A 16,464-nucleotide genomic window follows, 5' to 3' on the forward strand; every position below is an offset into this window, starting at 1 on the left:
AGGCTCTCTGTAGAGCATTGAGACGCCCTTTTACAAACTGCCTGTATGAAGCATTTTATATCAATATTGATATTGATATTTTGGGCAACGCTGTACTGCCAACACCGCTGGAATTGTGTGGTGAGGGCTTGTACATGTAACAACACTAGAATACACCATGTCACAAAGTTGGGAGTATAACACAGTGGGTTCAAGGAGAAATGTGCCGAAAAATCATTCAAGGAAATTGAAAAAAACAGAGACCTGCAGTAAGTGAATACCACAGAATTCCTCAACTCATCTATCAAAGGAATACAGCAACCATTTTGGCCAAGCATTGTCCAGCACCCTATTGTTGTCTGATGAACATGGAAGTGGACCTAATGTTACCTTACCAATGCCTGGTCTGACTGCATCAAGTTATTAAACCACATAATGAGCTTAACGGGACAGACAGCTTTGCCCTGGCAGAAATCCACAGACACCTCCATCTCCCCATCAGCCAAACATGTACATGGAATGAGTCACAGCAAACTCCGAGTCAACCTGCTTCTAATCCAGACAGCCACCAGGGGGAGAAGACCAGGAATAGGCGAGGTGAACAGGATTGAACTGGTAGTGCTGTGATAAGGACTCACCTTGATGAATAAAGGGGAACACAATATTAAAAGTATTTTGAAAAACATGGTAAATACATTTGACCCCGGGTCTCTCTCTCTGGGGTTGTAAATCAGTTTCTTTCATTATTTTATAGTTGTTTCCCATTTCTGGAAAACAAACTTCTAATCAACTCAGCTCAAGCTTTGTACTGAGATTGGAGAGATGTAGACACTGTATACATCCTCTATACCAGTGGTTCTCAACCCTGTTCCTGGAGGAGCCCCAACCCTGCTGGTTTTCGTTCCAACTATACTCTTAATTGAACTCTTAATTGAAGTTACAATTTCCTAAATCAGAGCCTTTTAATTATTTTAAACAGTAGGGGTTTTAAGTTAGTATAACATTGTATAAGGAACTTATCTCATTAAAGAACTGAGTTTTTATCAGTTACACAATTTAAAAAATCAAATGTAAGCAAATTATTACTTCAATTAAGGGTTCAATGAAGTAATTGAGAGCTCGGTTTGGAACAAAAACCAGCAGGCTTGAGAACCACTGCTCTAAAACATACATTTGTGGGCTATCTGCTTCTTTTCACACTTTCACTCCGCAGAGCTAGAATATTATTATTTCAAAATATTTCCTCATATTTAATATATCCTAAAAAAAGCTGTTTTATATTTCATGGGGGAATAAACACTTAGATTTCATAAAAAGTAAAACAAGCTGTAATGAGCTGAAGCTTTTTCACAGTACTACAGCTTACAGGTGAAGGAGTCCATCAGTAGACAGCCGAGGAGTGTTTGGTGGGTGTTAGTGTGATGCTGATGTCCCTGTCCTGTCCTCCTCAGAGCCCCTCAGCAGTGTGTCCTCCCTGGAGGTGCACTTCGACCTTCTGGACCTCACTGAGCTCACAGACATGTCCGACCAGGAGCTGGCAGAGGTGTTTGCCGACTCAGACGAGGAGAACCAGAACGAATCCCCGGCCAGTAAGTCACACTCATATCTAGCAATGGCTCTCAGTGCAATGCCAAAATCCAACTCATTCAGCATAATGTTCTCCAGAAGGTACACTAGTAATTCTGTGAAAAAGGGGGCTTCATCAGCAGTGTATTATTGACTAAAGCTTATATTACATTGGGTTCGTTAAAAACAGTAAGATCACTATTGTTAACATGCCAATTCTGTTTCTATAGACAGAGGTGTACTAAACATACAATGACCATTCTGTTTAAAACTGCTGACAGGGTTTACTATAATTTTACTTTATGGTGACTGCTTAAACTGTAAATATCCAGTTTCTGAATAAATAAATTACAGTACACTACAATAGTACCTTTATTTGGCTGAAGGTGCTTCTTCAGCAGTTTTGTAAAAATAAATCCTGGGCTTTAGCCTTTCTTTCTGTTGCCTAGTTGGGGATCTATGGCTTATCTCCTGCCCTGACATACAATTGCAACTAAAATCAGAGGCTTAAGGCAATGACAAATCTCACCTGTCAGGGAAGACTTACTGAATCTCTCCAAGACCAGATCCAATTTGTGCCTAACTTAACAACAGCAATACAATGTGAACTTAATGAAATAGCTGGCAGTGCAGGTGTGGTATAGGCACTTCCTCTGAGGGTTATTTTACCTCTCTTGAAGCTCCTGTAAAGCCATTCATTGCACATACCAGAACGGAATTACAAATAAATATGAAATGTGCGTGCATTTGGGTTAATCATGAAATAAATAAGAAGGAATAAAGTGGGGGTATGTACCTACACTGCATCAACATCAACAAAAGGTATATTTTTAAATGAATAAGGGAATAACAATGAACTGCAATACCCAGTAATTTGTTTATTAAGATTCTACTTTGTTATTCCACTTGTGAACTCTGGTCCTGTTCTCACTGAAGAGCTTGATATACTTTATACTTATACTTTATCCACCCCTCTCAGTATTCATTCCCAAATCAAATCCCCTTGTAATTTCTTCTAAAATTATCCCCCCTGCCCTAACTTCTCCTTATACAACAACAACAACAAACACAGCATTAGGGGATAATGGAAACTATTATTCATTTGTGATTTTTAGCAGCTGTTTATCTTGCTGCGTTGAACAGAAATGCAATGCCGAAAGCTTTATTGAAAGGCTGTGTGAAGCAGTGAGAAGGGATGAAATGTCCTGTATATGTGCCTGCGCTTAGGGATTTGGTTTTAAAATAGCATTCAGCTATATGTGTATGGGAGGAGAATAGGAGGGAGAGCAGGTGTATGGAGACATAATTAAATTATGTGTGAATCACAAAGGCGTTACCAGGTATGTTGTTATGTGGAATTACATTTCTAGTTCATTATACGTAAGGCAAAAGGTTGCAGATGCAGACATTATTGCACACATTTCAATATAAACATTTTTGTATTAATTATCTCATTTCCATCAAGAGTATTTATGATTTGCATGTCTAGGAACACTATTAAATGACCCAGAGGTTAGTTATTATGAAATAGGTTATTTTTGTTTGTTTGCTCATTTGTTCTATTTGGCATTTTAAGTGACTACTTTTGTAAAACTGTCACATAAGTTACTAACTTGGGCATTGTCCAAAGCAAATAAGCCATAGATGTCTCTCAAGAACATTACAAATGCAACAGATGCAATGTCATTGGAGAGGAATGGTTAATAAATAAGGAAACTGAGTTTGTATTTCCAAAGATGCATGCAAAGGCCAAGTTAAACATGCAGGTTGTGTGTAGGTAGCAAAAATTGTATCACATAAGTAGTAAATTGGAGTGGTTGGGTGCATATTTTAAAAATAATAATAATACAATAAGGTATTAAAAGGTAGTATATTTGGAATCAAAGCATAATTTATAAAGGATATATATTTATACTAAAAATAAGTCAGAAATATTAATACAAAGCTCTGTAACACCCCCTCTTTGCTCTATTCACCCTAGTCAGTGTAAACTGTTCTGGATAGCTTTATGGGCTTGGCACAGCACTAGTACATTGTTTACATGCCCTTCTTCAGTGATACAGAATTTACATTATTCTCATTTGTATGACACAAAGGTCTGTGGCATTAAGCTCAAATCAAAGAGATGCCATTTTTACACTAACAATGGGATGGGAAAAGTGCAGCTTTTGAAGTTCTCAGCAAAAATAAAAAAATTTGAGGGCAAAAATAAACAAATATTTGGTAATGATTCATTATTTCACAGCACTGAGCCTGTCTGGGTGGTTTAATACCTGGCATCTTACTCTCTTCCCCAATCTTCACTAGAAGTCAAATATAGGCCTACTTGTGCAAATCCAAAATAATCAATAATAATCTACAGACAGGTTTCTTGAAATGTGAGGAAATGTATAATACCAGTGAAGGGGTAGAGTATTGCGCTGTGGGCTGATTTGAATAGAACCCCGTTTCTATTTTTATATAATGACTATACTATAACGAGCTGTACATTGTAGGCTACATTTTGTGGTTTTAAACATCATTTAGTCTTGGCAATGCACATCTAAAATCTCATCATTATTTAATTGTGCACAGTTACAGAGAGCACAATCATGTATCTCGTCAATATTTAAATTAGCAGAGCTAGTGGAGTCAGGGATCACTCTAATTGTTGCTTCATTTTAGGCGTGCAATCCTAAATTTCGGTCGGCTCTATAAATAGCAGCGAGAGCGTACAAACATTGTACACAGGGGAGCGTTCTCTCATAAGATAGAGGATTTATTGAGATTAAGGCACTACTACTGTTTCTCTAAGATTGGTCACTTTGGGGCCATGAATCCGACACTGCCAACAATTTCAAAGATTTTACCAAGTTACATAAATGGAAATCAGTCAATTGAAATAAATTAATTAGGCCTAATCTATGGATTTCAAGTCGTACAGTCGGTGTGCTGACTGAAGGAATGTTCACCAGAGCTGCCATCAGGTCAAAACACTGGTGAGGTCGATGAGAAAACCCACAGCTTCATCAGCTGTCCAGGTGGCTGGTCTCAGACAATCCAGCAGGTGAAGGAGCTGGAATTGAAGTCCAGGGCTGCTGTGGTCTGAGGTTGTGAGGCCGGTTGGACATACTGCCAAATTCTCTAAAATAATGTTGGAGGTGGCTCATGGTAGAGAAATGAACATCCAATTCTCTGAGGACAGCTCTGGTGGACATTCCTGCAGTCAGCATGTCAAAACTTGAGACATCTGTGGCATTGTGTAACAAAACTGCACATTTTATTCTCCCCAGCACAAGGTGCACCTGTGTAATGATCGTGCTGTTTAATCAGCTTCTTGTTATGCCACATGTGTCAGGTGGATGGATTATCTTGGCAAAGGAGAAACGCTCACTAACAGGGGTGTAAACAAATTTGTGCCCAAAATGTGAGAGAAATAAGCTTTTTGTGTATATGGAACATTTCTGGGATCTTTCATTTCAACTCATGAACCATGGGACCAACACTTTATATGTTGGATTTATATTTTTGTTCAGTCTAAAATGACTACAATAAGAAGCTGGGTTGTATGGCGAGCCAACATAAGAGCAAACGTAATGTTGCAGGTTCACTGAAAGAAAAACGAACAGCTGTATTTTAAATGTTTGATAACAAATTTGCTGGAAATGATACTTCAGTTTATATGGAATTAGTAAAGAGAGAAGGAGAATGGGTAGGTACCATACAATAATACTGCTACAATTTTCACAGCATTTTAAACCTAGCACAATACCCAATACCATTTATTTTTGTTCCAAGTTGCAAGTTAAATGTGAGAGGCCTATATGTACGTCAAAGTGTGTTTTTGAAGTACTGCAAATTTACTCTGAAGTCTGACCTCTTGGCGTTCCGCAGAGCGGCTAAAGTGTCCGTAGCGGATTAAAAAAAATAAAAATAATGTCCTTTAATGTCCTTTCTATGAGAGTGGGATAACTCTCTGATCTTACAGATAATAAACCATCACAGAGAGCACATTTTCTAGTACTGCACTGCTGCATCAACACTCCCTGTAAGGTACTCAAGGACATTGTGGAAATACCACATAACTCATTTTATCAACAGCAATCAACAGCAACATGAACTCTTTGTGAAATCCGTCAGAGAAATCTAAGCATTAAATTCACTTTTTAGGATAGGCTTGCCCTGAGCAGGGTTTAGTCACAGTACCACAGTCGCATGGGGATTGCTGTCCCTTTTGGGAAAGCAGTGAAAATCACATTCTTGTTTGCTCTGTGCAGCGTTTCACACATTTGCAGTGAATAAAACAGTCTACGGCAACAAGATAACACACCATTTCATTGACGCTAATGCCAAAGCAACGGATTCCTACACTTCGGCTGTCTGCCAAAAGAGAATTAATCTCACATAAGCATCAACACCTTTACTGCTCTCATCTCTAGTCCTACTCATCAGTGGTCTATAACAGCATGTCTCCATTTCCCCCTCTTTGCCTCTTTCAGGTTAATTATGTTCAATTTGGCAAACATAAAATATACTTAAATACCAAATCCAGGAACCATGAGGATCAATCAATAGAGAAACACTGGTAGACACATAGATACAGAAAACAAGGCATCTGTTTATCAACCGTAGCTGTGGCACACCCTCCGTCAGTGACATCACACCTCACTCACACAGTCTCTCATTCACAAGCCATAATCAGGAATGACAATGCATTACTATCCCCATACATTTGCTGCAAACTCCTTGCTATCTACACAGATGCAGGAATATAAATCCATCGCTGCTTGATTAAAAATTAAAAGAGAATGCGTTTAATTTCCAGCATCGCACAAAGCATACCAGGCTGTTTAATTACAAGGAGCTGGAATTTCTTTTACTTTCAGATAGCAGGAATACCATCCAAACTGAGCTACTGATCTGCTACTGAATTCATACTTGATTCATTTTGCCTGTTTCTCATCTCCCCCTCCCCCCGCTGACATCCACACTCAATACTCTCTAAATTGTTATCAGACAGTTCATTATTTTCTGAAACTTTCTTTCTGGGTGACTGCCTTCTAATGCGCAATGTGCCCAAGCAGGGCAATGACAGCGCAGGTAGAGGGGGGTCATTATTTTCAATTTCCATTACACTGATACACACGGTGATAACCTTATTAAGTCGGACACAGTCTGAGCCTCTCGTCTGCTGTGTCAACGTTCTTCCAAAGGTGACTGACAAGGGTTGAATTGTAATGAACATGTTTCTTCACGCCCTGAGAGGTTGTGTGTCTGTGTGACATTGCCAAACAGCTTGCTAATTGCCAGTCCCCACACCCCTTCTCTCCATCCCTCTCTTGTTGATTGCAGCCCTATAACCTAATGGGCTGACGGGGGTGTCTGTGCTGATCTCTGGGTGTGGGACAAGAGACAAAAATCTGATTTAAACACCTATCTTAACAAAAAATCATGAAATGTTTTTAAGTTGGGTTATTTCTGTTGTAGTGTCTAATTGCTTGTTTGTTTATTAATTTATTATATTTAAGGGGCTACATGTGTGTTTAAATGTATCTTGCATTTATTATTCAAGCGTCTGTTTTCTTAAAGGGACAATGTACCATTCATTTTCATTTAGAATAATGTTCTTTCCCTCTACAAATGCACATATGAGACCCCCCCCCCCCCACACACACACACACTCACACACCCTCTCAAGATGGGGAGTGTTGTCAATGTAACAGGCTGATGTTCACAGTGAGCCCCATTACAAATAAATGCATCTGCAGCAAAATAAGAGATGCTAAGCCTTGAAAACATTAATCAGCCTATTCAGGCCTTCATTGTTTCACACATTTTGCATATAGAGTATGCAGTCCCCAAAGGAGACATCCACAGATTCTACAAATTCTACCATTCCTGTGTTAAATGCCAGCTCTGTTCTAGGGCTGAATATTGTTGCAGCTTATCTGATCTGCTCTTGCACCACCAATCTGAAACGCAGCGTGCTGGGTAATGAATAATTCACTCCCTGGTGGACTTCTTACTGTACTCACAGGCTACATGCTGCTTCAGTATGACTCGCAGACACGGCAAACATGCACAAGCCACACATCCCTTTTTAACCAGCCTCCCAAATTACACCGCAAAACCCTTTTCTGTTCTACTAAAAACTAGTGCATAGCCATGTGTAACACAGCAATAACAGCCAGAAAGCCTTCAAACAGACAGCAACCCTTTTATCTTAGACCTCTTAGTGGGATGAATAGTTTCCCGCAAAAGATGAGTGTTTTAAACATTAAAGACCTGAGGTAAAGGTTTCACAGTGGAGAAACAGTAGCAGTAATTATGGAGGACAGCACAGTTTGAGTGGTAGTTTTGTGCTGAACCACTGTGCAATTGATAATTAATTGATAAAGCTACTGCTGATAAGTCAAGGAACCAAGAACTTTCTTTTTCTGTGACTACGCCTTTACGAATAAGAAGCACAAACTAATTTTGTGCCGCAGAATTAACTGGGCTAGCTACTACGATGATAACCTTCATTGTATTCACTGGATGTAATGTGTATTGTGTATAATGTGTATATTGATTTTGTCACTCTTCTAATGCTCTTTATGTGTAGGACATTGTATTGTAGTGTTTGTAATACCATGCTAATTGCCTTGGATAAAGGTAGCTGTTAAATTACATTAAAGGTGTATTTTTGAAGGGGACTACAGTTCTTGAAATCCGAAATGCAACGAGTCTTAGTTCCAGGTCTGAGATTAGGTTTCCTGTCTCAGAGTACAGGTTGGGCCCTACAATCCAGTCGAGGGCCAAGTCCCTAGCCAACTGTGAGCAGGATTCTCCAGGCAGAGGGGCACTAAACTAGACAAGGGCAGAAGCTCAAAATTGAACCTTAGCTCTTTGGTTTGTCCTGTGGGTTTAATGTATGAAAATAAGCCTGACAGTGCACATTTCAAAGCACACATTATTATTCTGTCTCCATCTCCATAAAAGAACAATACATTAGGGTTGGGTTAGGTTTATAAATAAAACTATTTACACTGAGTAAATTTCCCAGATTTCAGAACCAAAAATCAGTATTTGGCAGTGTAGCTTTCCCTACTTTCCCTACATGTGTCTGCCATCTAATCATTAGAGAAGGAAAACCCTATAGTTAAGAGCTGGTGTACTTAGGAAATAATTTGCATATATTAACTTGGGGGGGGTGTTAATGGTTATCTGCTGTTTGGTGCAGCGTTTCAATTATACTACTAGAGAGGCGCTTATGCAAAATGGTGCCTCGGGAAAAGTTTAATTTTTCAAGTGGTTGCCCGGCTGTATTAACCCTATTCCATTCTGTAGCAGTATTAAGGTCTACTGCGCATCCATGCATCTGATACCTGCCAGTCAGTGCAGACTGTATTTTGGGGGCATATAGGGACAGCATGGGGGAAGCCAGAGAGAGAAAGATTAGATTGCTATGTTCTCTGTCTAGCATTAGCAGAAACCAATCATCTGGAACTCAACCGTTTATTACCCGACCTCCTATTTTAAGCAATCTAGTTCTGAGTCACTGACCGTTCGTGGCTTATGCAGCAAAGAAAACAAGTTGGGAAAAATCCATATATATTTTTAAAAATGTACTTAATGGAAATATTGACTCTTGTCAGTGTTAGCCTGGTGAATATACCATTCAGCTGTAACCAGCGTGTTCAAAAATCACAGCAGATTCAGGGCTTCCGACATATATCTGTAACTAGACCAGATCAATTGAATAAGTGTTTTTTCCTGTTTTTTTTAAATATACATATATACACCGATCAGCCATAACATTATGACCACTGACAGGTGAAGTGAATAACACTGATAATCTCGTTATCATGGCACCTGTCAGTGGGTGGGATATATTAGGCAGCAAGTGAACATTTTGTCCTCAAAGTTGATGTGTTAGAAGCAGGTGTAAGGATCTGAGCGACTTTGACAATGGCCACATTTTGATGGCTAGACGACTGGGTCAGAGCATCTCCAAAACTGCAGCTCTTGTGGGGTGTTCCTGGTCTACAGTGGTCAGTACCTATCAAAAGTGGTCCAAGGAAGGAAAAGCGGTGAACCGGCGACAGGGTCATGGGCGGACAAGGCTCATTGATGCACGTGGGGAGCGAAGGCTGGCCCGTGTGGTCCGATCCAACAGACGAGCTACTGTAGCTCAAATTGCTGAAAAAGTGAATGCTGGTTCTGATAGAAAGGTGTCAGAACACACAGTGCATCGCAGTTTGTTGCGTATGGGGCTGCGTAGCCGCAGACCAGTCAGGGTGCCCATGCTGACCCCTGTCCACTGCCGAAAGCACCTACAATGGGCACGTGAGCATCAGAACTGGACCACGGAGCAATGGAAGAAGGTGGCCTGGTCTGATGAATCACGAGTTCAAGGTGTTGACTTGGCCTCCAAATTCCCCAGATCTCAATCCAATCGAGCATCTGTGGGATGTGCTGGACAAACAAGTCTGATCCATGGAGGCCCCACCTCGCAACTTACAGGACTTAAAGGATCTGCTGCTAACGTCTTGGTGCCAGATACCACAGCACACCTTCAGAGGTCTAGTGGAGTCCATGCCTCGACGGGTCAGGGCTGTTTTAGCGGCAAAAGGGGGACCTACACAATATTAGGCAGGTGGTCATAATGTTATGGCTGATTGGTGTATATATATATATATATATATATATATATATATATATATATATATATATATATATATAATGTAGTTCTGTTTCACTGTCTTCACACTTTATTGCATGCACTGGTGTAATAATCCACATTGACAACACAGGGAAATTATAATCAACGCCATTGATGTAGGTAACATTAAAATATAGTCTTGTCCTCTTAATGTTCTGGAATAATTCTGAACCATCTGGCTTATTTTTAAGGGACAAAATTCAGAGGGATCTGTCCAGCACTGAATGTCTGAAAGTTCAAAGGTCACCAGGGGGATGCTTTCTGACAGACTGAGTCAGTAGCTCTGTCCCCAGGGAGCCTTGAGAGACATATGGGATTGCCCTGAATAAAACAGAGCACCCTGTGTGCGCACACTGAATATTGACGAGAGATGGAAAGGTTAATGAGAGAAATGCCACTATTATTCATTATTAAAGCAGCCACAGTGCCCAGACCATTCCTCTTAATTTAAACTCACAGACATGGTGGAAGAAGATGGCGTCAATATGAAGACTGGATCTGATCTAGACATTAGTGTCTTAGTACCCCTTAGTACAATTTTCTACACTACATTCGGATTGGAAGATCACAGTTTAACTACAAACATCTCATTGTGCTTCCATTTGGCTTCAACACACCTAAAATAAAACCATTGCTGCCTTTTTCAAGGACACACTATACTTGGATTGCAGACAGATTTCAGGTTAGAGAAAGCCCAATCTGACAAGGATTTTCAGATGCTATTTATGAAATCCCCTTATTCCACATTCCAAGGTATGGTGTTTAAAAGCCTTCAGTCAGATAATTGTGGATATTAAATGTGGATAAGCAAAGCAACATGTTTGGTTATTCTAGATCTAGGAAGGTGTGCATTTTTCACTAAAACTGGTAGTCAGACACACACACACACACACACGCACGCACGCACACACACACAGACTCACAGAATAAGCATCTGTTCTTGAGATGTCGTTTAAATCCTGACACGATCTGCTTGGTGGCTCATGTCATGCATATTCATGCCACTGTCAGTCAACCAAGGTACGTCTCCATCAGTGTGGGCTGACAGGAGTGCTGACAGGGCCAGCAATAGAGGTTTTATTTGCATTCAGCAGCAGGGATCCAGCATCCCTCCTCTGGCTTGAACGTGATAGGACTGGACATGCCGGGCAGATCCTCCTTCCCTCCCCTCCTTTGCCCTCGCCGATGCACCGAATGCAGCATAACCCCTCAAATCTGCTGAACAAGTTGTAATAGCTGCTCATTAAATTCTACAGTGGCACGATCAATCTAACAGAGATCAATAGCGCAGCTCTGGACAGAAAACTACTAAAGAGAGAGAGAAAATTGGAGTAGCATATAATTTGCAATGCAGTAGTTGACTGGTAGAGCAGAATTCCCAGATTAGGACAGGGATGGCTGGCCATTGATCACAGTAACAGTATAAATAGATCTGGCTCTTAAACGTGCATTTTGTGCATCTTCTTCACTGTCTTGTATACACTTTGTGATTTGTTACCTGTCATAGTGGAAGTGCACAGGGTGTTGAAAGTCATTCTCATATTGCTATTTAATGTTAGGACAATTAGTTAACAATACAAATTAAATGTATCTCACATTAAAACAACAACATCCAGGAAACCTATAGAAAGTATGTAACAGCACTTTTAATTTTAATTCTATTTGGAATGCAGCACATCCTGGTATACAGTTACCTCAAGTGGATATAAAGCCAGTTTTAGGCAGTACTTGTCCGTTCAGACATTGGTATGTCTTGTAGGCAACGTTGCAGATAACCAGTCACTCTCCTCTCTGGGTACATGATGTGCTAACCTGTTCAGTTCTACTTCTTTCACAATCTTAATATGTCAGACGCAAATCAACACAATTCTTTGCCCCTAATAGTGTGGACACAGGGGAAGGGTATGCTGTCGACTCTATTATATTCATCTGCACAGCAGGAGAAACACGGAAAGCACTACATTAAACACGCTTGGTTATGTCCGAGGAAAGTCTCAGCTCAGCAGAGTCGGATGATCACCTTAAATTAGTCACTGGTCACTCCCTGCTTCTGCATCTCATCACGAGTCAATACAGTAAATTTGCCACTATTTGCCACTAAATTCAACTCTTCCTATATTTCCTACATTTGTGTGGAATAAGTCAGCAATGCTTTGAAGTTCTGTCAAACAAACTATACAATAATTATCCTATTGTAATTCCATAAACAGATCAAACTATGATAGTATCTAAGGTAGACCTATATATGTCATATGGATTATACTTTTGCCATTGAGGAGCAAGGTTGTCTGTCTCTGTGAAATAGGTCATTCAAACATGCAGATTATTCTGTACTATGTATAAAAAGAAAATCCAAAATTATTACCCTAACAGGTCTTCACATTTGTAGATCTGAGTTAATTATGCTTCTTGTGTAAACTAACTTGCCTTAGATACAGGTATCTGCTAACAAATAAATCATCATAATTAGTCCTAATATTGAGGCAATTATCTGACACAAGGTATTCTGGCTGACTGTCTGGAGCTCAACCAGCACTCTAAACTCAGTGTAATGTTTCTCCTCTGCCTCCCAGGCCTTCATCAGCCTCCTCTCCCTCGAGGGGGGTACATGCGTTCCCTCTCATGGACGAGGTGCAAAGGGGAGCAGGGGCGGGATAGGAAGCACCCCAGCGAATCTGAGAAGACAGAGCCCTTCCTCAAGATGGAAAGACCCAAACAGCCCTGAGAGGTCACAAGCCTGGACTGCCCACACTGACCGACCTGGTTCTAAAGAGATATTGTTGTTGAATGCTGTGCACTGTAACTTAATGTAGGCAAAAGCTGTGAGTGAAACACACCTATGGGGGAAAAAAACACATTTATATATATATCTGTTTATATACACATCTTTTTCTTTTGCAAGGAATTTCATTAGCACACTTTTACGCGTATACCGGGCTGTACTTTTTTCACTGATGTTTTCCTTATGGGAGTGGGGGAGTGGGTGGTGGTGGGGCTTTGTGGAAGTGCTCCGCTTTGGATGATGGTTTTTGCTTCTTGCAAGGCAAAGGTGCTAGAGAATCAGGGTGAACACATTAAGGACCTAGCCAAAGTCACCCTCTCCTGCGCCAGAACACAACTTATAAGAGCAGGGAGTAATCCTTGGCTAACTCTCTGGAAGCACTCTGCGAGATATTTGCTAGGCACAGGTCATACCCCACTAACTGCAGGCAACTTTCTGCACTCGTTTCGCTTTAACGTATCTCTTTAAACCAAAAGCCTGTAATGCGCTGCCTTTAAAGTCATTGTACCTTCTGTTGCCCCAGAGGACCTGCTGCTCGCTGGAACCCAAGGGACTGGTCACGTAACACTGAGATGGTACATCTTTCCCCCATCTTTCTGTCTCTTTTTCTTTGTTTCGTTCTCTGGGTGGCAAGCTGGGCGAGCTTCAGACTCATGCACAACCAAGGGGCTTCAGTGACCACGTACTGGCTGCCAATGGGAACGTATGACTCAAATACCAACCCTTCACTAATAGTACATTAAACACTGTGGATTTGACATTAAATAAAGACATTCAAGAGAAATACATAATTATGGTCATGAGTGGAGTTTTTACTTGCTAAATGACAATTGCTTTGTGCACAATCATCTCTAAGTTATAAAAAATTACCAAAACATTTGCTTAACTAATCAGAGTTCAAACTTTACAAGTCAATATAAATTGATGATAGAAAACCTGTTGAATTTGGGGCTCTCTAGGACCAGAGCTGGACACTTCTGCACTATACACACTGCTTATGAAGGGATACTCTGTGGCAGCATCTCATTTGCTGGCTTTTAAGTTCACTTTTGTAAAGTCAGGTTGGGCTGGGCAAAGGGTTATATCTTCTAATCTATGCCACTGTCACTCACATGAAGTGGCTGGAGAAATACAATAGGATGCAACAGGATGGGTCTGTGAATTGGTGGCCACATTAGACCGACTGTAGCCTCAAGCACAACACCCAGCCAGCTCTGTGTCCACATTTGGCACAATGTGAACAGTCAAAAGAAAAATCTGTATACTAGCTTTTAAAATAAGTTTGAATGAAAAAGATGATGTGCTATTTTGCCATTCTTTATGTATCCTTATGACTCACACATACACAAATACTACTAAAGGTCTACTGCAGAAATTCAGCACTGATTTATTTCCCTTGGAATTGTAAAGGTTTCCTTTCCTTTATAATCAGTGTGATCATGTTGGGGAATTCATGTTAACAGTGACTCAGATCTTTCACCTGCCTTTCGATTTGGACACGTTTAGAAGGCTTTTGTGGCAGGCTACAAAAAAAAAAAAAAAATGTGCGCAATGTCATTACAGCAAATTTAAATTGTATAGTAAATGATGATTATAGCCGTGATTTGCAACACTTTTTTGGAAGATACTGCTTTAACAGAGGGCTGAAGTGGTCTTCAGTGTTTTTCTCTTGGTCTGACAGTGTCTTTTCCTTACCTCAGTGATCTGTGGATGGTGTCCAGCCCATCCTTGCCTGCACCACAGCTCCTGCATGTGTAATGAGCCAATACGCCTCTGTTCGGCAGCAGCTCCACGGAGATCAATACACTTCCACCAGGGATCATTAAGATAGCGAGTGCGAGAGGAAACAGTTTTGCCATTAGCAGAACAAGAGACTGGAATATGCTCAGAGATGCAAATTAACTCATTAAGCTCTGCACCGTTATCATTCTGCTTTGAAAGGGCCCTGCTCTCTCCTCCCCAGGGCATGGTCTGTTCTCCTGCGAAAGACAGCAGAGGGTCCTCTCAGGTATGTGGAAGTAAGAAATAGGTTACAAGGACAACACTAATAACAGCCTACAACAGTAATGTACAGTTGAGGTATTTAACAAAAGAATCACCACTTGTATACCCTTACATCCATGCAGGTTTCTGCAAATGCCAAAGCCATGAGGATCACTATGTTCTTCTAAAAGGGGACTTTGATTAAAAACGAATGATGCTTTTTCCACCTACTTAGACATTTTCTCCTGTGATTAATGCAAGCAGTTAATAAACACACAATTAAACAATTCTCTGGATACTGCGAGTTTACTGTGCAAACAGCAGAGCTGGAGTCTGGTTGAAGGACAGCTGCAGCTCTCACTTTTCATTACTGCAAAGCTCACAGGGCTTGTTAAGTTACCGGAGATGCTATTGCTAGAAAGCCTACGAAACTTGACCCAGTTAAGAGCACCCAACCAGAGAAGCACTCAACCAATAGTGCACCACCCTTGGGGGAAACCTGGTTCCACTTCGCTGTAATCCACCCTCGTATCCATGCAGATTTGATAGCGACGTGTGCAACACAGTGCCCAACCTGTAGGCAAAAACGTTGCTCATGATTTTGAAGAAAGGACACTAGGCACAATAATAACAGAACTCTATCTTTCCCTGATGTAAAGTGGATGGCTTTGACACTGTTTCAGTGGTAGATTTTGTATTACAATAGATTTTGAAGAGCATATTACTATATAAACCATCACCAAACAAATATAAAATTGGAATTGGAGAGCAGGGGGGCTGTAACTTAGGCGTTTCAAGGAATGCAAGTGGTCCACCATACAGATACCATCAAAGCCAGACTCTTGAGTAGAGCCCTGACAGGCAGGAGCCTCAATGCATGATGTGTTCATGCCACCACACACCTGCCATTCCCACTGGGACAACCATGCTCAACAGCATGAAATCCTACTCCCCATCAGGCTATAACTAGAGAATGCAAGACTTGAATGCGTTTCCCAGGACCTAATAGGGTCCTGATGTAGCCGACCCCATCGCCACGCTGCGAGACTCCAGTTTCCAGTCGGGATAGAGGCATCAAAAAGCATAAGGGAGTCTGGTCAAGCAGTCGGAGGCTGGAAATGGGATATGCACCCATGTGTGTTTGGGTGCTTATCCTGGGCTTGTGTTACACAGAAAAATGTAGGGATGAACTGGTGTCAAAATGCATCATCCCTGTGACCCATCAGTCAAGGATGGAAGAGCACTAGGGGGGTATGTCTATTGTCTACGAAGGGGTTTCCATGTCTGAAAATACACCAACCATGTCAGAAAATAGAAGTCAGGCTTCAAAAAGAATTTATTTCATTGCCTAAACAGATTCTTATTCAGACAGCAGAAGAAGCCACCTGCAGCCAAGAGACAGCCTGTGTGAAGTCTCCGAGTGACACTTATCATAGAACTGAAGATATAGATCTCTCTCTCATATATATTA

The 16,464-nt window shown here is 40.9% G+C and overlaps 1 protein-coding gene across 1 annotated transcript in view; it reads left to right on the forward strand.

The window, feature by feature from the left end:
• Positions 1–15,280, forward strand: part of dbndd1 (dysbindin domain containing 1) — a 28,419-nt gene extending 13,139 nt beyond the window's left edge. The window contains exons 3-4 of the mRNA XM_066714097.1: positions 1,431–1,568; positions 12,802–15,280. Coding sequence (XP_066570194.1) covers positions 1,431–1,568; positions 12,802–12,953 — 290 coding nt within the window. The 3' untranslated portion in view covers positions 12,954–15,280. The remainder of the gene's footprint in view (positions 1–1,430; positions 1,569–12,801) is intronic.
• The last annotated feature ends 1,184 nt before the right edge of the window (positions 15,281–16,464 follow it).

The sequence above is a fragment of the Amia ocellicauda genome, chromosome 9 (assembly GCF_036373705.1).
Source record: "Amia ocellicauda isolate fAmiCal2 chromosome 9, fAmiCal2.hap1, whole genome shotgun sequence".
NCBI classification, from domain to species: Eukaryota; Metazoa; Chordata; class Actinopteri; order Amiiformes; family Amiidae; genus Amia; species Amia ocellicauda.